Below are 22,185 nucleotides of genomic sequence, written 5' to 3'. Positions count from 1 at the left end.
TAACACTAGGTAGCTGGTTTGAAAAATCAAACTTTATGGCTAACAATTTCATCAAGGAAAGGTGAGGTTGACAACAGGAGCAAGGTACTAGTACACACCAAGATCAATAAGTAGTAGTATAGTTCAAATTGCTCTGTCGTTCTTGAGCTTGAAAACTAAGAAACCAAGGTGTGAATGTCATGTGTTGAGTGTTTCCCTCTGACTTCGAACCATTATATATTCGGCCCCATATAAAATTGTAGCCTTTGCAGCCCGGCAGTGTCTGCAAGTGTAAAGTATCATTAGTGTGTCATGCCCTCCTATCAACCCGAAGGAGCTAAATGATTAATATACAACTTTGCTTTCATACTCTTTCCTCTTTTTTTTTCTGTCCAGTTTGAAAAGTAAGAAATAAATTAGTACTATGTTCTTATTGATATTAAAATTATTTTTAACTTCACAATATAATTTCTATTATTATTTCTCTCCAACTATGGTAATCATGTAAAATCTTTAGCGATCAGATAAAGATAAAGAAATGATTATAGAAATAGTAATTAATATTGTTTAATTTAAAAAAATACTTGATTAAGTGAACAAAATAAGAAAAACACATTTTTCTTCTTCTTCTTATAAGTATCTTCTTTACAAGACAATTATGTTGGAGATATAGTGAAATACTAAATACAAACACTATTTTAACAAAGATATGAATCGTGAACTGTAATTCACTGCATCTAAGAGGATTAAACTAAACTCTTATTTATAAATTACATAAAAGGCAAATGCTATGTCCTACTTAAAGAATTAAAAGTAAAAAAATAAATAAATACTGTATTACTAGCTTTATATTTTCCTTAATCAAAAAGTGTCTGTATTTATTGTAGGTGTTGCCATGTTGCAGTCTTCCAGAGCAGGCAAAAAAATCATACCTGATCCACAGACCACCAATTTATTATGAATGACAAAGTTTGGTTAATGTATTTAATTTATTCCTTGGGGTTTGCACAAAGTTTTAATGATGTATGTAATCCTTAGCAGCTACATTAATGCATAGTATAAATTTGTACCTGGGGCAGTTGAAGCATTACTCTAGATTCTTTAACAATCCTACCTTACTCAATTTCAGCATCAAATCCATTAAAATTATTTTTATTATTTTTGAATTACATATTCAGCCTGCCGCAGATAAGTTAACAGTTTAATGCTGATATCACCTGATTAACGGCGGAAGTAGAATATATTGGGTAGGCAATTTATATTCCAAACAGATAAATTGTTGTTATTATAAAATAAAAATGAAGCTTTAAAAAAAGGACAATTTTTTTTCTAATTTTAAAAAAGTTATAAGAGCATAACACCAAAGGTACATGATTCATTATTTCGTCCCTGGTGTACCTAACCCGCAATACAATATTTAAAAAAGAAAAAAAAAATTGTACATCAAAAGGAATAAAACCTCTCTAGAACAACTTTATATATGGTATATGCATGATTGACAAGAATCTATCTATCTTTAGTAACTATTAACTAAAACTTGACAATTCATCAAAGCAAGATTAAGCAAACCTTTATTCTACAGCAGCATTAGTCCTTTGCCGAGTGGAATTAGATCCTTTACGGAATGGATTTCTAGTTAAAGTGCAAAAGAGCTTCCATTTGCCATAGGTTATTTGATGGGCTTGAATTCTTAGCTTTATTTTTTAAAAAATATAAAGGGCTTGAGTTCTTTTAATTTCTTTATTAAAGTGCGTTGAAATTTTGCTTGCTATTATTTTTACTTAACGTTCTATAAGTATTAACGGTAGATTTGAAAGTAAAAGTTGAGATTTTTATTGTTTTCAAATCAGCACAATTAATTCAGCATCGTATTCTTCTTTCCTTTAATCAAACACCCGAATGACTATCTGTCATGCACCGATTATCCACTATGTGAAGTAAAATTTTTAATCATGGTGCCGTTGTGCTTTCGCTTTCGTCGTTGCCCATGCACATTGCATTCAATTAGTGACCCCAGCTCATAGTTCAAACTACTACACTAGCAAGTCAAGATTTTGGAGTGTCACGCTCAAAGCATATGCTTAATTTATATACACTGATTGCAAGGAAAAAGCTTACGTTTGTTTCATTGTTTTGGAATGCTCATATTTTTTTTTACTAATATACATAATGATAAAGAGAGAAAATGTGTAAACTGCAAGTAACATGGTTCTTTTAAAATTTTTAGTTTGTCACATTATCGGAGCAATAATAAGCCACAAATAAAACCAAATTATGAGAAAACCTTCTACCAGCATCAATAAAGAATCGTTTGATAATTAAATGGTTCGTTTGATCCTTCGTTCTATTGCAATAATTAGCATATATGAGAAGTTCAGTCAGAGACAAAAACAAAGTTAGGCAGGCTACCAAAAAATAAAAATAAAAACATAAAACAAAAGGAAGCTACCTTTTCTAAATTTATGTATCAAAATAAAGAAAAAGAAAGAAAAAAGGGTTCCACCTTAGGGAGTTATCATGTTATAGCCGCAGTATGCTTACACTTGAAGTTCATTTTTCACATTGGGTTTTTTGGGGGGGACATAGGGGCCCCTGCCCTAAATTTTTGTGGACTATTCATGAGGATGTAGTAGAAAGATGGAGGGAGGGAGCTTAGTATACTGGTATCGTTACAAAATACCATGATGATACAGATTAGATGTTCATGTTTGATCAAGTACCAAACACATGGGGAAGTTGAGAATACAAGGGATTCAATAATTCCACAATTTTCGGTATCACATGTTCCACTATAATTGTGAACCCTTTTTAGTGATAATAATAATAATAATAATAATATCAAACATTATAATCAATAAGAGAAAATAGTATCCTACCAACTCATGTAGTACTAGGAATTCAATAATTCCACAATTTTCGGTACCACTATAATGCGAATTGTTTTTCAATTACTAATATCAATCATTAAAATGGTACCAGTAGAAAGTAGTATCTTACCAACTGATGTAATTAGATAGTTAATTTTCATGCTTCAATTTCCAAAAGAGGGTGTTAGGAAGGACCTGTTGGGAATGATACTGGCCATTCATTGCGTTAAGGCATGGTATATGAAATATTTCAAACTTCCATTGCTACCGAAGCATCGGCAAGTTCTTCCATTGGTCAGGTGCAGTATGTAATCATGTTGGAGGGAGATGCTCAAGTGCTCTGTTTCTAGCATCATTGACATCATGTGTGCATATTGGATCTTGCTTCCAAGTTCCCTTTCCTAATGTCGAAAAGAATACTTTTACCAAGCACTTTCCAAATCGGTTATGCAGTATATTATTCGCATTGCCCATCTTTGTCTAATAAATATTCTGTTGTTGTTACTAAAATTGATTTTCTGCGGAATATAGTAAATATATTTACTAGATTGTGCTTGTAACGATGTTGCTAAGATTTTTGTCCAATGAGACATTTCTTATGTCATCTAACATAAAAACACCAAGATGATCAAATTAGGAGAGTAGTATAAATAGATCCATTAGGGTTTGAAGTATTTCTCTCTAACTTCTATCCTTCAACACTGACTTAGGAGCTAAATCCATACATACACATACTAATGAAGATTCTATTCGAATATTTCAGTCCAGGCCGTGAACATTACTAAGAATAATTTTGTCTAAAAACTTTCATTATTTGATATAACTGTAAAAACATACTACTGTAACAAGAGTTCACGAGTTTCAAATTTCACAGCACACATTATGACACGTACATATATCTACGCGATGAGATTGAGAGCATGCCCCTCCTTGGAACTAATAAAAGCAATTTAAATAAGAATGGTCTATTTTTAAAGGGGACAAAAAGAAAAATAAACAGGTGATTAGACGTTTTGTTGAAAGAAAACAAAATCACCAATTTCTCCACTCTAAATTTGAGATCACCTTAGAGCCTGAAGCCAAGGTGCATCATGGACTTACTCTCATTATTATTAATATACTTTTTCTTTTACTCTCATTTGGACATAGGCCAACAATAGCTGTCCCGTGAACTCCTCCCAGACCAATACAAGAGCATGTTTTGGGTGGTTTAAGGACCACCTCATCCTTTAGTTCACATGGCTTTGTATATATGTGGAAAATCCAATTGCGCGTCCTTCTAATTGTTCTCCCCCTTCTAAAATTTATCAACATGCAGAATCTGGATCATGTCTCTTTTTGTCTCTTCATGAAATGTTCTTGTGGGTTTCTAATCAATGCCCCCATAACTGAACCAAACCAATCACAACAGTAGCATAGCACCAAGTGAAAATTAATAAAAAGCAATTAACATTTTATGATAAGAGCATCAAATTAAAAAGCTTGATTCATTGCCTCCAATCATTAGGGAAGACATTAAGGCATTAACATATACACACATCTCTCCAGGATAATAATAACTACAATGATCATATGAGTAAATAATAATAATCATCATCATATTCATATAAATTAATATACCTTCTTCCAAATTTAGTAAAAAAAACCATAACTTAAACTTTTCTATCAAAAAAAAATAAAAATACATTACTTAATTTTCAAATTAAAAACAAATAATTCTCGAGACTGCTAAATTTTCTTAGCAGAACAGAAGTGCTTTTTTTTAAAAATTTAACTTTAATTTCCTATAGAGGTAACTCTTCTTCCTTCCTTATTCTGATGTTCTCTTTTCTCACTTCACAATGGTCCACGCCACGTCATTCTCGAAGATCCAGTGGCACACCTCAATCCGACCTGGACCCGACCCTAACGAGATGAATGCTCCATGGGTCGGGCTCCAATCGGAGGTGTCCAAGTGACAGATGGCAACACCACGGTTAATCTTGACCTTTGTTTTCGGGTCGAGAAGATCCGCTTCGTAGACCCGAACCTTAGGAACCGCGTGGCAGTAGTAAAGCAGATAAGGGAACAGGCTCTGGTGGCACGACACGGATTGGGTGACTTTACCACCGTTGATTCCCCTAACGGGCCCCACCACCACACTCTTCTTGGACCCGTTCACGTTCTGGGTAGTCCGAACGGCGACGTTTCGGCCCAAAACAGAGGTGGCAAAGTCGATCATGTCCTCGAGCGACCCAACGCAGCGTTTTGTCTCGCCGCGGCTCGGTGCACGCTCGCACTCCGCCAAGGAATCACGCATCATCTTCTCCATGGAACCGTTATCCGAAGCCTTGAAAACTTGCTTCAACTCATCAATTTTCGAAACCGAAAACGGTAATTTCGATAGAATACTCCGGGGCAAAAACGACCTTTCTGGCAATTTATCTTTTATGTCAGGCATCGGCATCACCGTCCCTTCCTTCAACATCTTTTCACGAAAAAATTTACCCGGCTCCACCCATTTATTTACGAAGCTGCCACTGAGTGATGAAGCTGAAGCTGAAGCTGAGAGAGTTGTGCTAATGTTGGTGTATCTGGCGAAGGAAACAGTGGTACCCTTTTTCTCGTAATCCTTGAAGGTGTTGTTTACGCCGTAGGAAGTGAAACCTACTTTTGTTTCGCCGTCCGAGGATTTGGCGTACGAGGTGAACGTGTCGGTTCCCTCGTTGAAGGACTTGCCGTAGTTGGAGAATCCGATGTCGGCGGCGTTGGCGGACTTGGCGTACGAGGTGAAGGAGTCGGCTCCGACGTTGGCCTTATCGCGGTAGCTGGAGAATCTCTCGACGGCGCCGTTGCCGCCGCCGGCGTAGTTGGAGAACGTGTTGGTGGGGTTGTTCATGTCGACGCCGTATCCCTTGAAGGTGTCGTTGGCGGCGTTGGCGGTCTCGACGTAGTTGGAGAACCCTGACCCGACAACGTTGGACTCTGTTCCATACGAGGTGAACACGTTGGTCGGGCCGTTGCCGTTTTTGCCGTACGAGGTGAATGTCTGCTCGCCGGCATTGCCGTTTTCGGAGTAGGAAGTGAAGGATTGGGTTCTGCCGTTGGCGTTGTCGGAGTAGGAGGTGAAACCAAGGTTGGGAACGTTGGTTTCGTCGGCGTAGCGCTTGAACTCGCCGGCACCGCCGGTGGCTCCGGCGGCGTAGGTGTGGAAGCTCTGCTGCACGACGTTGCCGCTCGTGCCGTAGCTTAAAAACCCGTCCTTGTGGCCGGCGGAGTCACGGCTGTATCGCCGGAAATCGTTCACTGGAATATTCTCTCCCTCGGAGTAGTTTTTGAACGAGTCGAGCCCACCGGGTCGACCCGTTCCATAGTTGGTGAAGTTCTTGTCTCTGTACACTGCAAAGTTTGCGTCTTTGTCGTGCTTCTCGAGGCTGGACCCCACCTCCGGGAAGCAGAGGAGCTTCGCGGCGGCGCAGAATTCCGGCAGCCGCGTGGAGAGCGCGTTGCCGGAGGCAAGCTTCACAAACGCCGCCGCCTCCGCCGCGTTTAGCGGCGACGCCTTAGACAGAAGAAACTGTGGCTTCGCCAACCCGCTGCGGATCTCTTTGTCCCAATAACGAATGGCGAAGGCTTTTGGGGTGAAAGGGTTTTTCTCCGCCGCGTCTCCGGCGCCGGCGAAACCCACCTGCATTGAATGAACACACACCCATTTCAGAACTGGCAATGGGAGGAATAAAACAATTGGAAAAATCGAGACTTGGAACAGTGACAGTGAGGAAAAGCTGTGCTTACACTGAGAAATGAGAAGAGGATAAAGAGACAGAGCAGCGTGAGTTGTTTGTTCATGTTATTCTCACTCCTTCTCCCTTTTTCTTTTCTTTCTATTTTCCCCTTTTCTTTTTTAAAAAAAAAAATGTTCCGGAGAGTGAGAAATGAAGAGAAGGGTGTATGTGGCGTAAGAAGTATGAGAGATTTGAGATTGGAAAATGTTTGTGGACTTGTTGAGTTGTAACCAGAAATTTATATTATGTGGAGTGAGAGTGAGAGTGAGAGAGGGAGAGGAGTAGAGGAGTGGGTGTGTTATGTGGAAGTGTAAGAAAGAATGTGACTTTAGATTGGGCCTTCAATGTTCCATGCTCCCATGTGTGAATGCTGAGAGCTTCTTCCTGCAATGTACATTCACAAAAATTCAAAAAATACACTACTATATACTTAGTAATTTCTACTCATGTATATAAAAGCAAAAAAAGTTTACTTGGATCTTGAATTTAAATAGAAGCGTATCTAACTAATATCATTCATTTAATTCTAATTTTATTTTTAAAGACTTTATATATTCTTGATGTTCCAAAGAATGATATTTTAGAAATAATTTTATTTTTTATTTAAAATTTATAAAATTAAATGATTTCAATTCACTTTCTTAAACTATATAAAAATAGTTATTTTTATTTTTATATATGAGTATAGAAGAAGAGTTCTGTATTATTACTAATTTGTTGTTGAAACTAAATTAATGATTATTTAATTTGATTATAATGCATGAACTGGGGAGAGAGGGCGAACGGGTACAAATGGTGTGTAAAAACAAAATTAAGTGAACTAACTAGTCAGAGAGTAATGCAGATACCACATAGTAATAGAAACAAGTACAATAATAAGTCAATAGCGATAATGGAGTGAGATGGGGGGAAAAAATTTAGTGTAGGAGTGAATTTTTTGGGGGTATGGAAGATGGAGGATGCACTTAGATTGCTGGAGAATTTGCATGAACTATACACATGGGGATAGGGGCGTATTTATAGCCCTTGAAAAAACAAAGGACGTGCATTGTAATTCTAATTCTAATGCAGGGCACGCGGTAAGAAAAATTAGGGATTTGGGTTAACTCTCTTTTTCTAGCCATCACTGAAAATGTTCCTGAATTTAATACATGAAGTATTAAAAAGGAAAGAAGAGAAGAGAGTATCTAAAAAACAAGAGGTAAGAAGGTAGATAGATAGTGTGGACACATCAGCACATAAGCACAATGTCAACTGTGAGCCAGCAACAGAGAACTTAATGGCCTCTGATGCAATTATAAGTAAATATAGTACTATTAAACGTTGTTATAATGGCAATTTATAAACAGAAATACATTCTCTTGTTTTAAGGTATAATATTATGTTAAAAAAGGTATAATATTGTATTTTCTATTTTCATCAAACATTTTGATTGGTACTTATTAATTTCAGGAAAAAAAATAATTAAAAAAGTCAAAGAATGAAGTAGGTATAAATGATTGGAGTATATTAGAAAGTACCTATTAGCGATGACTTTACAGGATTAGTAATAAGAAAGTTGTCATTGAGCGTCACCCAATTGCTATTGGTCCCTATCGAGTAACTTTCATTTTTTTTTCATAAATATTTTTTTATGGAAACATAATTTTGTTAGTAAAATATATAATAGAATCATATTTTTAATGTGTAAAAAAAGATATGAAAAATTACATAATAACAAAAATATGATTTTACTATGTATTTTATTAATGAAATTATTTCTCTGGTATAATTTTTCACATTCCTTTTTTATATCATGAAAAGATGTTTTCGTTAGGTATTTTTTTAAAAAAATTAATTATAGAAATAAGTACTTTTTTACTTGAATTAATTTTTTATACAAATTATATTAATGACAACACATGTTAGTTTTTTTAACCGTAATCAAATTAATTGTTACATAAATTACTTTTTATTTAAATTTAAATTAATAGTGACATAAATTACTTTTTTCAATTATAATCAAATTATTATAATGAATTGATTTGATTATTATTAATAAAGGTAATCATTATAATAATTAATTTGATTACCTTTATAAATGATAATTTATATCTAATTTTAATTTTAATTAAAAAATATTGAGTACTATTAAAATTGATAAATTATATCACAATTAATTTGATTACTTTAAGAAAAAAGCTAACTCGCATTTATAATTAATAAAAATCATAAAAGAAAATAGAAATACGATTTTGTTATGTTCTTTGTCTAGATGCACAATACAATCATATTTTCATTGCGTATTTTTTAAAAAAAAAAATGCACAACAGAAATATGATTTCATTCTATATTTGGACGAATAGCACAACAAAAATATATTTTCATTTGTGTTTGATTTTTGTTTTGAAAAAAACAGAATTGTGATTTCATTGTAGTTATGTCTACAATGAAATCATGATTCTGTTACCATATAATCACTGGAAAAAAAAAGGTTACCAAAATGTAATGGCGAGATGAAAACAAAATGAAGGAGGAGAAAAGGGTTGGGTGATAGCAGTCAAAAGTGAAAAGATTGGGTCAAGGCGAGAGGGTTGGGGGAGTTGAAGAGAAAGAGAATGGAGATGGGTGCCAAGAAGGAAGGGGGAAGAGGGAGGGGTGGGGTATTTTGAAATTAGAGGCAGAAAAATCATTTTGTAAGGTAGGGGGAAATAATAAAATGGATTGGGACCAATATCAACTCCCTAATAAGAAAGGTGTTAAATTGATCCGCCCGATCCAACTTGATTCAATTTATTTGTGAATTACATATTTATTAGTCTAACTTGACTCATAAGACCTACTTTTTTTGTCTAAATTTATTTGAATTTTAAAACAAAATAATAATAGCAAATCAGATAGAGTCATAACTGTATAGCCAAGATGTTATGGGCCAATTAACACATCAAACTAAACCAAATTTAGTAGTTCTTTTTGAGCTTCATACTTAATGTTTTTGTGGTAAAACTTAAACTAGTCTAGTTAGATTGACCAATTAGATTGAGAACTAGTCAAAATACTACTTCAAATTATTAAGACAATTGATAAAATAAAAAATAGTCATGAAACAACCAAATCAATCAAAATATGTGCAAACATATAATATAATCTTTTTTACTAATTTAAAAGTATATGTTTATTTTTTATATTAGTCCGAGACTTAATATATTGTATAATATTAAAAAAAAATTTATTATCACTACTTAAACTCAATTCAACCACATTTAACCAATAAATTATGAATCAATATTTTCATGGGTGGAGCTGATGAATGATTGGTAAATGAACTAAATCACGTAAGTAGTAAAAACACACTAAGACCAAGTAACATGTCCACAAAGACTTTGTTTATACAAAATAACATTATGTAAATCAAATTCTAAGCAATGAAAATAAATAATTAATTGGTTTTTGAAACTAAAGTGCATAAATTAAAAGTATCACAAAATCAACAAGCATTAAATAATAAGTCAAAATAGGACACAACTGCAAAAGCAAAAATACAAATACTTAGAAGGCAAAAAAATAAGGGAAGTGTAGAATATATGAAGTTGTTGGGTGCTTGGTCTTACTAAATCACTCTTGATGTAATATTAATGATTTTTTACTACTCGATGCTTATTCAAGTGTTACTCTAATCCACAAAAATATCCTAATCAAGATTCCTTTAGTAGAAGGGCCTAAATCACTTAGTTTAACTCCTAATCCTTTAGCAAGTCAAGCCAAGTGACTTGGAACAAAATAAGGATTAAAACAATGCTAATAAACATCATTCTATCTCTATACACGAGTTCATTAGAAACTACTTTCAGTTCTTAGTAGTGATAGTATTTTCCAATGACTCTCACGCTATATAAACATGCATATGGGTGATCAAACCATAATAAGACAATAATAAAAGAAAGTAAGCAATGACACTTAAAATAATATTAAATGAATAACAAAGATAATTACATCAGAGTGTTTAGTACACTAAGCCACCACAATGGATGATTTAGTCTCTCATTATCATGAGAGGCCTTACAAGATGAAGAAATACAAGAGTAGAAGGGGAGAAAATAGTGAAGAACAAGGAAGAAAACTAGAATACTCTGTGTTTTCACTCCTCACTATGCCCTAAGTTGATCCTAAGGGAATGTCCCTTTTATAGTGGGCCCAAGACTTTTGTCTTGTTATTTTAGAGAACACAATACTTGTTTAGTGAATTCTTCACAAAATTCAAAAGTCCTTCTTCAGTTTGTTATGCTTGTTGGTCGAGCTGCACTCATTGGACAAGTTCTTTTGAATTTCAAAAGCCGCAATTAATTACTTCATTCGAAAAGCTCCCTAGATGAGTTGTGAAGATGATTTGGACTTTCTTCCTTCATTCCTGAGTTGCCACATGTCCTCCTCAGTTTATCTCTCTTGCCGGATGAACATATCTTAGTGAAAAAGTCTTTTTTACTGTAACAGTTCTCTTTTTTCTCTCGGTGTTAACAAAATATGATAAAAGCTAGAAGAGAAGGCTTAAAAGTTTATTTACAAGCCTAAAATTCTATAAAACACTATTTCTAACTAATTGAGGTCAAACTAAACAAAAAAAAATTGTTATGTCAAATGTAATTATACACTAATTATCAAGAGCTACTTAAGGTCCTACAGGCATGCCCTCCAAATAGTTTAGATTTCTTTATTTTATATGTAATATTTTTATTTATGTAAAATAAAATTATGAAAAATCTTTATTAAAAATCACTCAATTTTACAACCTAGTTTAAATTACTTATTGTATATAAAATATGTGTTTTACAGCAAAAAAAATTATAACGCAATAAATAAATCTATATTAAAAAAAACTTAATCGGCGAGTAGTATAATACATAACTTTTCTACTTGATATAAGGATCAACTCTCAGTTTTTTTCAGAGGAACTCTCTCTCTTAGTTTATGAGATGGAATTTATTTTTTAAAAAATATACATGCATTATAGTGTGGTTTGCAAACATTTTTTAAATGACAATACAACCAATTTTTTTTTTTCAAATTAAGCAAACATGTTTCAATTTGTGAAACTCGTGTGTAGGTATCGATAAATTTCTGAAGTTTGATTTACTTTTTTAAATCAACACTTTTCCTATAAAATTGTCTTACATGTGAATTTACGTATTAAATGATTATTAGACTTCTGACTATTGTCTGACACGTAATATTTTATAATAATGAATGATAAATAAATCTTCTTTAATGATATTTTATTTATTTGATCACTCCAACAAAAATAGCAATACCTTTACCTTTTTTTTAATTCTTGGAGTCATAGTTTGTTAAATACTCGCGAGATGAATTAATGTAATTTATAAAAATGTATTTTTTCCCCTTAAATAGTAGTCTCAATCTCAAAGACTATGGTTTCAAACTTGAAATTTAATTATACGGTGACTTTCATTTCAATCATTAGACGATCCCAATCTACCCATCTTGAGTATTGCTTAGCCAAAAGTGAGAAAATAATAAAGAGAATGGTTCGGTAACAATAGAAAAACAACACGAGCATGCAATATTATCAAAATGTTGATCTCACACTCTCGGACAATATCCAATAATTTGTAAAACATGTTCTTGTGATATCATCTAATCATAATTTATTATTAATATGATTTTTAAAATAATTATAATAAAAATCAATAAATATATTCTATATTTTGGATTATAATTAAAAGATAATATAAATTTTTTTATTCCCTATTCCTATTTAACCCTTTTTCTCGTCCTAAAAAATTGATAGAAGACCAAAATAGCACGTTTGTGAATTATCATAGCCCATTTAGTGAAATGGGATTAGGAGAAAAAGACAGAAACAGAAAAGTGATGGAGCTGATGGTAACACGCGGCACTGGGTTATTGGTGAGACATAATTTTGATTATAAAATATAAAATTGAACGCGTTTAGCCGCTAATGATTTTGTTTTGTAATTGCAAGCTTTTCGTGATCCATCTTTGGTGTTTGCATCAGCGTCATCGTGAAGGACAGTGACAAATTAAAGGCTCGTGAAAATGGCACAATTTGCAATTGATGCAACGGGAAAAGGTTAGTTTATGGAATTTACTTGTTTGCATTTGTGGTTAAGGACGTCTTGGGTCAATTACTTGGAGATATGCTTTGTTTGAATTATGTCACTTACGATTGTGACCAAAGTTTCATCCTCATCAAATGCTACACCAAAAATTATAATTTATTACGCTGATTTGTTTTTTCCCCTTATTCAAACCGTCATTAGAGATTAAAATTATAGGTATTTTATATTTGTTAAAATGGAGCAGTCTAAACTCTGCACATGTTCACTGGGTTATGGGACAAGTGGATGACTTATGTTGTAATAATGTATAACCTAAGATGGATAAAAAGAGATAAAAAAAATAAAATATGGTTAAAAAATAAAAATGATAAATTACATATATATGAAGATTTTTATTCTATCACTTAATGAGTTATTTTTTCTTTTCTGTCCGATCAATATTATTTATTAAAATTTTAAAAATATAATTTAATATTTTTTATTTTTTAATATTTATTATTTTTATTATAACATATTTTGTAATATGAAAAATATAATAAATTTTAGATATTTTAGTTAGAATGATATTTCTATTATAATTATGTTATTTAACCCTAAGTTGATGTCTTTGTTTTTTCTTAACATTTCAAGCTATTAAAAAAATAGAATTAACCAATGAATGCATGAATAAACTGCGTCTTGTGATTCTGTGACAGTGCTTGTTAGAGATTGGAGGGAATGAATAACCAAGAGTAAATGCATGTGCACCAAATTTTCTTATTTTATCCTAACCAAAATTCCTTACTTTAACAGCAAACTCTAATACAGTTGTTTATGCTCGTTCTTAAAGTTAAGTAATTTATAAATGCTATAGAAAATAAATGAGTTTTTATAATAGTTTCTTATAGAAAATGGGATTACTTATTATTTAAAAAATTAAATATATTTTTAGTCCCTTGTTTAAGTATTTTTTTTTTGTTCTTTAAGTTTGAAGTAGTTTTTTTTAGTCTTCTGTAATATGCAATTTTTTTTTGTCTTTCTATAAAGTTTGAGCCAATGAAATAAAAAATTTATAATTTTTGATATTTTTTACCATTATAATTTAATTTTTTTATTTTATATTTTAAATTTTAAAGTATAATTTTTTTTTTGGTTTGAAATTGTCAAAATCAAGTCAATAAGAAAAATTAAAGTCATTTTTAAAGTAATTAATAGGTCTTAAATTTTGTTTATGACTTAATTATTATAACTTTTAACCATTAGAAATATACTTTAAAATGTAAAATAAAAAATTAAATTTTAGTGGTGAAAAATTGTCACAAATTGTAAAATTTTTATTTCATGTGTTTGCTCGTGCCGTATAAAAAGACTAAAAAGAATATTGGATGAATTTGAAGGATAAAAAAATATAAATCAACTTTAAATGATTAAAAATATATTTAAGGTTTATTTAAAAAACAATTTTTCAAGTCAAAACATAGGTGATAATAATGGATTAATTAACTAATTATTCATATACAATCCACAAACATAGGTGGTAATGGATTAACGCTTCTTTACACCCTCAAAAGACAAAACATAAAAAACTTATATACGTTTAAAATCCCATGAACATAAGGCTGTAACTAAATAAACAAATAAAGAAAGAGACATTGTCAGGTTATTTGATTTAAGCTTTACATTGAATACTATGTAAGTATTATATATATATATATATATATATATATATATATATATGAATAAAAAAATAAATTCATGAATTAACTAACTAAAAGAAATAGAAAATAAAATGAATTTGAATTAAATAATGGTAATTGCCATGTTTAAAATATTTAAAGTAATATGCAATGGAATGAAATTTGATGATATTTACTGTTTTTTAAAAATGTAAATTTTATCCATTATTTCTTATATTATCTTTCTTTTTCTTTTTAAAAAAATCTCAATTTCGAGGTTTAGAATAAAATCAAGTTCCTTTAAAAAAAGAATGAAATCAAGTTAAGCCAATTTATTATTCGTTAATCACATCATTTCATCTTCTTAATTCCCATATAATGAAAATTAAAACTTTATACAAAATATCAATGTTATGATAATTTTATTTCTATCTCTCTATTTATCTATCTTTCAATAAAAACAGGATTTTGCAACTCAATTATATTTTTTTTGAGCTACCATGCGCGTGACTCGATTATAAATTTTAAAATATAAAACATACATATAGCAGTTAACCAAAAATATAATACTAATAAGAAAGAAGAATTAGCCACAGATTCTTGAGAATGGAATTTCCCAATAGTAGCTGAAAGGTAATGAAACACACATGTGGAACGACAAAGGAGCTGATGGCACAAAAAGGAAAGATGATCATTGTAAAAGCTTTTGTTTGATATATAAGGTACGCGGTATTTAGGACACATGTGAAGATGGACCCAATTAAAACTCATAGTCAATACTACTACTAAATAACAATATTATGTGGAAAACAGAAAGGAAAAGAATAAGGGGAAAATGACACAATAAAACTTCATCATTTGGGAGATGAGACAGCATGCATATATACTTGTTGCGTGTTCAAACAATAGACAAGCTCTTTAAATTTTGTGCACAACTTGCCAAATGTTTGTTACCTTATTCTCTTGACTTATCCTCCAAGTTCACAAAATTCTCAATGTAAAACAATAAAACACTCTTCTTTACCACAATAATTAAAGGGGTCAAAGTCTTCAATCTTTTAACCATTTGATGAATGGCACATGGATTTTGCATAAGAGTGAGAAAAAGTACTTGCATTGTTTATGCATGACTATTCCTCCCTCATCGGTTAGTTATTTAATCGGGACAAAAAGAAAAAAAAAAAAAAAACCTAACTGTTGATGGGGGACTATATATATTTCTAGGAACATTGACTCCCTTGAGTTTGAATTAAGTCAAGCTCCGTAAAATAATGTATGTTAAGAAAGTGTTTTGAATTTCATCATCTTAATATCCCTTCAGTTTAAGCAAAACTATTATAATATTTAGGAAATAATAATAATAATAATAATAATAGTTGACTGTTTAGAATTCTCTATGTTAAAAACGTATGAAAATTAAAGTTTTATTATAACGTTTAATGTTACTAAGGACCATTTTAATTAAAAATTTTAAATAAGTATTTACAGAAAAAAATATAATTAATTAAAAATAAAAATAAGTCAAACTTTTTTTATAAATTAAAATTAACTTATGCATCCTAATTTTTTTAAATTTAATTTATTTAAACTCTCTGCAAGTTCATAAATTAATGTGTATAAATTAATTTTAATTTATAGAAAAAATTGATTAACTTGATACGGTTTATTTTTTTTATTATAAATATTTAATTATTTAATCGGTATCTTATTAAACTTTTAAATAAGTACTTATAGAAAATTATAATTCATTATAAAATTAAAATAATTCAAATGATTTTCAAAAATTAAAATTAATTTCTGAATTTTAATTTTTTTTTTAAATTATTGATTTAATCTCTCCTAACTTCATAAATTAATTTTACTTTACGAAAAAATCGGTTCATTTGATCTTTTTGATTATTTCTTTTTCTCTTGTAAATATTTGATGTAAAAATATTTTAGTAAAAAAATTATTTAATTCTATAATCATTGTCCTTGAGGTAAAACCGTATAAAAGATTACACAAATTTGGTTAGGTCAGCTTTTGAGAGTGTCAGTTAGGTTCAATTAAATTGAATTAATTGTTTGAATAGATTGGCAGAACCATAGCTATAAGAGTGTTTTTGATTTAGAGGATGTAAATAAATTGAAGATTTTTTTTTGAATTAAAATAAATGTAAAAGATATAGATCTCATAAAAAAATTACAAATTTTTTCCAATATTATTTCTTTCTTAAAAAACAAACCCACCCTTAAAGAACAAAACCCATAGAAAGAAGTGAAAGTACATTAATAAATTTTCTATGCTTGTTTATAAAATTTGTGCTTTCCCTTTCTCTCCTTGATGCCTCTCCCTTCTTTAGCTTTAATAGCAGAACATAAGTCTTTAGTTCTGTCCCATTCTTTTTTCTGTAACTGGAAGGAGTAAAGACCTCTGTTGAAATCAGAATGGTTGTAGATGATGGGTGACTTTTAATATGTTTGTTTACAAAGAAAATGAAACCAGGAGCCTATCTCTTCTTTTCATAGAAATTTCACCTTTTTTATAATATTAATTTTGAGAACTAAGAACTTTGTCAGCTAAACTTTAATTTATTTTATTATACTTATTAATATGCAAGTCAGTCTTAACTTTAATTTTCCAGCAAAGTTTTCATCATTAGTGTAACAACGCATCCAAAAGCATGCCTCTCTTGGAATTCTGAGTAGACGAATTATGTCAAAGCACCAGTCAAGGATCTTAATCTTTGTTAACAAATAAATATAGTGAAATCTACAATTTGTAAGGCCAAGTTCATGTTTCCAAAGAGGTAAGTTTTCTCTTTCATGTTCAGTATTATGATTATCCTTTAAGATTTTAATATGTCACCATGACGACAGAAATGGCACTATCATCAACTTCCCTACATGGAATCCATCAATGAGTTTCAGTAGTGCCGCACATGAAAAGCTAAATAGATTTTCTGATTTAGATATGGGAAATAAATGCTGCTGATCTGTTGGTGATGATGATGGACTTGATGGTACATGCATGTCTGATAAGCCTCTTCATTAATTGGTTCAAACTTTAAACATTTTTAACTTTGATCGAATGGTCGTTGTGATTTATATGGACAAACTTAAATATAAGGATATGTTTCACGGTTGAAAGAATACAAAAAGAGATTCTTATAAATTACTTTTCCACGAAACCATTATATCAGGAGTAGAGCATTGCGGATTCACGTTCCTGTGAAATATGAAATCTTATTCTTATCGATTGAATTAATTTTTATTAGCTCAAACGCAAGTATTTTTATTGTTATTTTTCAATAAGAATTAAAGTTTTACTACAATAATTCATAAATTACTTCTCCACAAAGTCATTATATGAGGAGTAGAGCAATATTTGGATTCAGGTTCTTGTGAAATATGAAATCCTATACTTATTCTTACTAACTGAATCAATTTTCATTGGCTAAAACACAGCTCTTTAAGTGTTTTTATTGTTAATTTTCAATAATAATTAAAGTTTTACCTCCGTAATCCATATAATAAAAATTTGCATTAAAGATTAGTATGTCACTTACAAAAAAAATGCATGAATTAGAGTCGCAACACCAGAAGTTTTTAAGAAATTGCATCTCAGTTTAGTTCTTCTAGACCAAATTTAAAATCCACCAATGCTTTATGCATGGTACTGGTACCTCCCACCATCATTTATGTTTTTATATCTTTGGTTTTTAGCTTGATATGTACAAAGCAACTCAATAATTATGAGTAGGTTCCCGATGCATCATAATTGATGTCATTTTGAATGGCTTCAAATACATCTCTGGATGTATCTATCCTGGGTTTATGATTTCTTGTACTATATATTCTATCAGTTGGTCCCAGAAAATTGCTATAGCTCTTCATCTTATATTGTGTATTCTTCTCCTTGTTGGCATTTTCCACCTTCTTTAATCAGTTAATAGAATTTAATGCATATATATTCAGAAAAGAAAACTATATATATTGGCACTGGTGCACTTTGTCAAACAAAAAGAAACGGATTAAGTGGCAATAATTCAGTTTATCCCCTCTTCCTCAAAATATCTTTCAATGCATTATTGTCAAATATAGGAATCTATATGCATGTAATTGTGAGACATAATAATGCATGCCATTGACGCCAATGTGATCCTTCGAACAAAAGGATTTTCTTCTCATTTATAAAGCATTTTAAATTGTCTCTGGCCAATGTCTGCAATTTCTGTGTTACTGATTCCCACGTTTTCCATTATCTTGGTGTTTTCCAACTATATATTCAGATGAGCTACCATTCCTGATGTTCATTTCATTATTAAAGCAAAGAAGAGTTGTAGAGCATTTATTTATCTCAGTACCCTACATGCCTAACTTGATTATCATGCATGCTCTTCATGATATGTGTCTCTCACTTTCCTCGCTCAAATTTAGAAAATGGAAAACCTCTATCTATCTAAAGTGAACCTGATTTTTTTTCATGCTTAATTAGGTAGGAGAGTTTCATGCTTTAAGTTCTACAATAATGTTTTGTTTGGTAAAAAAGAGAAATAGGGTGAATAAGAATGAGAAAGAGAGAAACAAAGAGAGAAGAAATAAGATGAACTTTTGGGTTATTTGGTTTGAAAGAAATAGAAGTAAAATTGAGAAGAAAGAAAAGATATTAGAGATAATAATGTAATAATTTTGGTCTCAACATCTTGAAAAATGAAAGCTCCATCAAATTTGGAATTGAGAAGCTAAATTGAATAATTACTAATGGGTAATAATGACTACTAATGAGTGGTAATGATCATTAAATGCATTCTTGATGATAGAATGCCTGTATATATAACACATGTATTTGGTTCCTGAGTTTATTTCTTCCAATTGATATAATACACCATTTAGAGAGAGAATTTGAAAGAATCAAAATAAGACAATTCTTTCATGGCAATGACGGCTCAAAATATAATTTATTTTTTATTTTTTCACATTTTGTTAATAAATTGTGTTTCTTTTGTAATATGTAACAAGTTAAAAAATTTAGTCTAACAAATAAGACTATCTTACCCCTACCCCACTCACATTTACAATTGGAAGGGTTAATATGAGCAACAAACCCTATAATTTACTCTCTCTCCTCACTTGTCACAACTTTCATGCTATTTCCCTTATTCTTAGTCTATTCCATCTCTCTCCTTTTTTTTGTCTTCCATCATTTTTCTTCTGTCAAGCACACCTTAAAGCCTTTTTACTCGATCTATTGACACTGATCTGATGATGATGACACATTTTTATTTACATTGATGGCTCTACACACCTATTAATATTCAGTTCATTGTATCTTAATCTAACCTATAGGTAGTCCTTTTTGCAATCCAACTTTCAATTATGAAAATACCAAATTCTTATGACTTAATCACACAAAAAGAGCCTAATCCAGAAGACTAATCTATTACTAACTGAGAAAGTCTCCTAATTTATGCATCACGTTAAGCCTTTTAATTTTATGTGAGCATCATAACTATTCGATCACATGGAAAAATGACTATTGGGTGTAGGTGGAGGCCTGTCCTATTTAGCATAACGTGCCTGCAAATTAATCATGAGAGGAAAACATAACTGTAGCTGCAACTGGTATTGATTAGACCTCTAACATATGACAAATTTAGTGAAAAATTGAATGTTCTCAAGTTCAACAAGATACATACTAGCAATTAGCTAATAATCCCAGAATTTCTTACTTGTGCAAAAAGAAGCCACTTGTTTGATTCCAGAGGCATCACTGGATTTGTATGACACTAAGACCTAACCCACATGCTATGATTCATTACACAGTGAAATAGAAAATGACTTTGCTAGCAGAGTCATCCTAATCCACCAGTCAAAGATAATTGATTGGCAGTCCTTTATTTAGTAAAAGTGTCTAAAAATAATATTTGTCTAACTATTGCTTATCATACTTTTTGTAATGCTTATTAGTGTCTAAAAATATACTTGTTGCGTGGGAAGAAGTAATAATGATGTTCAATTCAAGCTTTCAGAATTCTCCATGTGGCTCTTCATATTAATTTCTCGAGCTCATGTGACACCACATGCATTCTCTTTTCTTGGTAAAAAGACAAACAATTAGTAAGTTTCTATCTTTATTTTTTTATAGTATTATGTAAAGAATAAGATTCTGTAACTCTCATAAGAGCTGTGCCTTCCTGATAATATTCTTTTATTCTGCTGCAGAGTATCTCACTTCTATTTTCTTTATAGAGAGAGAGAGGGATTGTCAGTTTTTTTACCTCTTAGCTATGTCAACAGAGGAAGTGTCATACTCTTTTAGTATTTTAAGTTGAACTTTTAAGAAGAAAAAACTGAAGAAGTCAGCATTCCACATATTGTTCAGTTGGAAAGCAAGAAATGTTTCAAGTAACTAGTACTCTAATATTTAGAGTGAAGCAACATCTTTGTCTTTACATTTTACTAGATATTTTGGCAATCCAATCAAATGCTTCATGAATGAACCATTTCACTCATTAGAATTGGTTATGAATTTCAAAGTCAATATTGATTACAGCAAGGGCTGTTGTGTATGATAACTTTTTTATGTCTAAAACAATGTTATTATGCAGGAATCAGGATATCAGGCCCATCCATCTTTTGCAAATGGATTAAAAATTGTTTAATTTAATTAAGAAATATATCATGTGCTTCATGCTCCCCTTATGTTTTCATTTTTCTTTTCATTATCTAAGTCCTTCACCTTGCGTTTTATCAGTGTAAAGATCCTTTTACTTGCATGTATGAATAAGGGAGAGAAAGAACAGCCACAAAAGTCTTAATATAATAAATGATTTTTTTATTCGTAACAATCATAGACAGATATTAGGATTTAGAGGAACTCAGGTATCATATTCAATCACATGAGATAGATCTCTTTAATAACAAATGAGGTTGACTACATGGATCACAAGACCAATTTTTTAGAGAGAGAAATAATCAAGGGAAACTTAAGCATGATGTTAGGGAGGGAGGGAGTGTTTGGTTTCACATTCAAATTCACTTTTAATGCAAAATCACGTTAAAATCAACACAAAAGTAGTAACTAATAGTTTTGTTATTAATTTTGTTGGGAAACCCCATCTAACGATGTTTCGAAACACATTAACATACGGAATTTCTGTGGGGTAATCTATGAGTGGAACCCTACAAGGAGTTAGTAAGATATCAAATCAAACTCCCATATGAAGCGAAACTCAATGCCCTGTACTACATGGTATCCGAAGTACTAAGCTTTTTCAGTAGTTTTTGCCACAAGATAAGCTTCAAATTGAAGCCGCAATTGCACATGGTTTTTGATAGAAATGGTCCACAAAAAAGTTTTCGGTTTGATTTCTTTAGTACTAAATTTTATGCATAAGGACCGATTAGTATATCATTACAAAATGATGCCGGTTAAGTGGTAAATTTATTGCACTAATCTTACTAAAGATCACATATCACTTTAATTATAATAGAAAGAGTGAGAAAGTTGTGAAACTACAAATAATATTATGAGAATAACAAATTATGCTATAAAGTTAATCAATTATTCAGGAAAGTGTGGCTTCAATATAAACAAAGCACACAAAGGTTCTGGCTCATCTACGTATGAAATCGATAATATAGCTTCCATTACTTGTTAGTGATGAAAGAAAGGATTTGAGAGATCACTAACATTGATGATTTTAAAAAAGGAACGGGTTGGTTGTATTACTAACTTTAAATTTAGTAAAGATTTCATTGTATCCACGTGAACTTTAAGCTATGATACGAATTTTGTTAAACAAGTCTAATAACTAAGTAAAACAAGTGAAACCAATGGTGCAAGAAAACTATAAATTTATTA

At 31.1% G+C, this 22,185-nt stretch overlaps 1 protein-coding gene across 1 annotated transcript; it reads right to left on the bottom strand.

Moving 5' to 3' along the window:
- Window positions 1-4,504: 4,504 nt before the first annotated feature.
- LOC114409931 (polygalacturonase 1 beta-like protein 3) lies at window positions 4,505-7,581 on the bottom strand. Its single transcript, XM_028373609.1, has 3 exons — window positions 7,459-7,581; window positions 6,621-6,994; window positions 4,505-6,513 (listed from the first exon to the last, which is right to left on the bottom strand). The coding sequence occupies exons 2-3, from the start codon at window positions 6,672-6,674 to the stop codon at window positions 4,678-4,680; spliced, it is 1,890 nt and encodes a 629-aa protein (XP_028229410.1). The 5' UTR covers window positions 6,675-6,994; window positions 7,459-7,581; the 3' UTR covers window positions 4,505-4,677.
- Window positions 7,582-22,185: the final 14,604 nt, after the last annotated feature.

This window comes from Glycine soja, chromosome 1, assembly GCF_004193775.1.
Source record: "Glycine soja cultivar W05 chromosome 1, ASM419377v2, whole genome shotgun sequence".
NCBI lineage: Eukaryota > Viridiplantae > Streptophyta > Magnoliopsida > Fabales > Fabaceae > Glycine > Glycine soja.
The sequence above is the reverse complement of the archived record's forward strand: the minus strand, read 5'-3'. Positions and strand labels throughout refer to the sequence as shown.

Excerpts from the sequence above, each read along its gene's own strand:
- LOC114409931 (XM_028373609.1), bottom strand. The coding sequence starts at position 6,674 with ATGAACAAACAACTCACGCTGCTCTGTCTCTTTATCCTCTTCTCATTT. Across the intron at positions 6,514-6,620 it reads TCCTCTTCTCATTTCTCAGT|GTGGGTTTCGCCGGCGCCGG; the intron begins GTAAGCACAGCT and ends CATTCAATGCAG.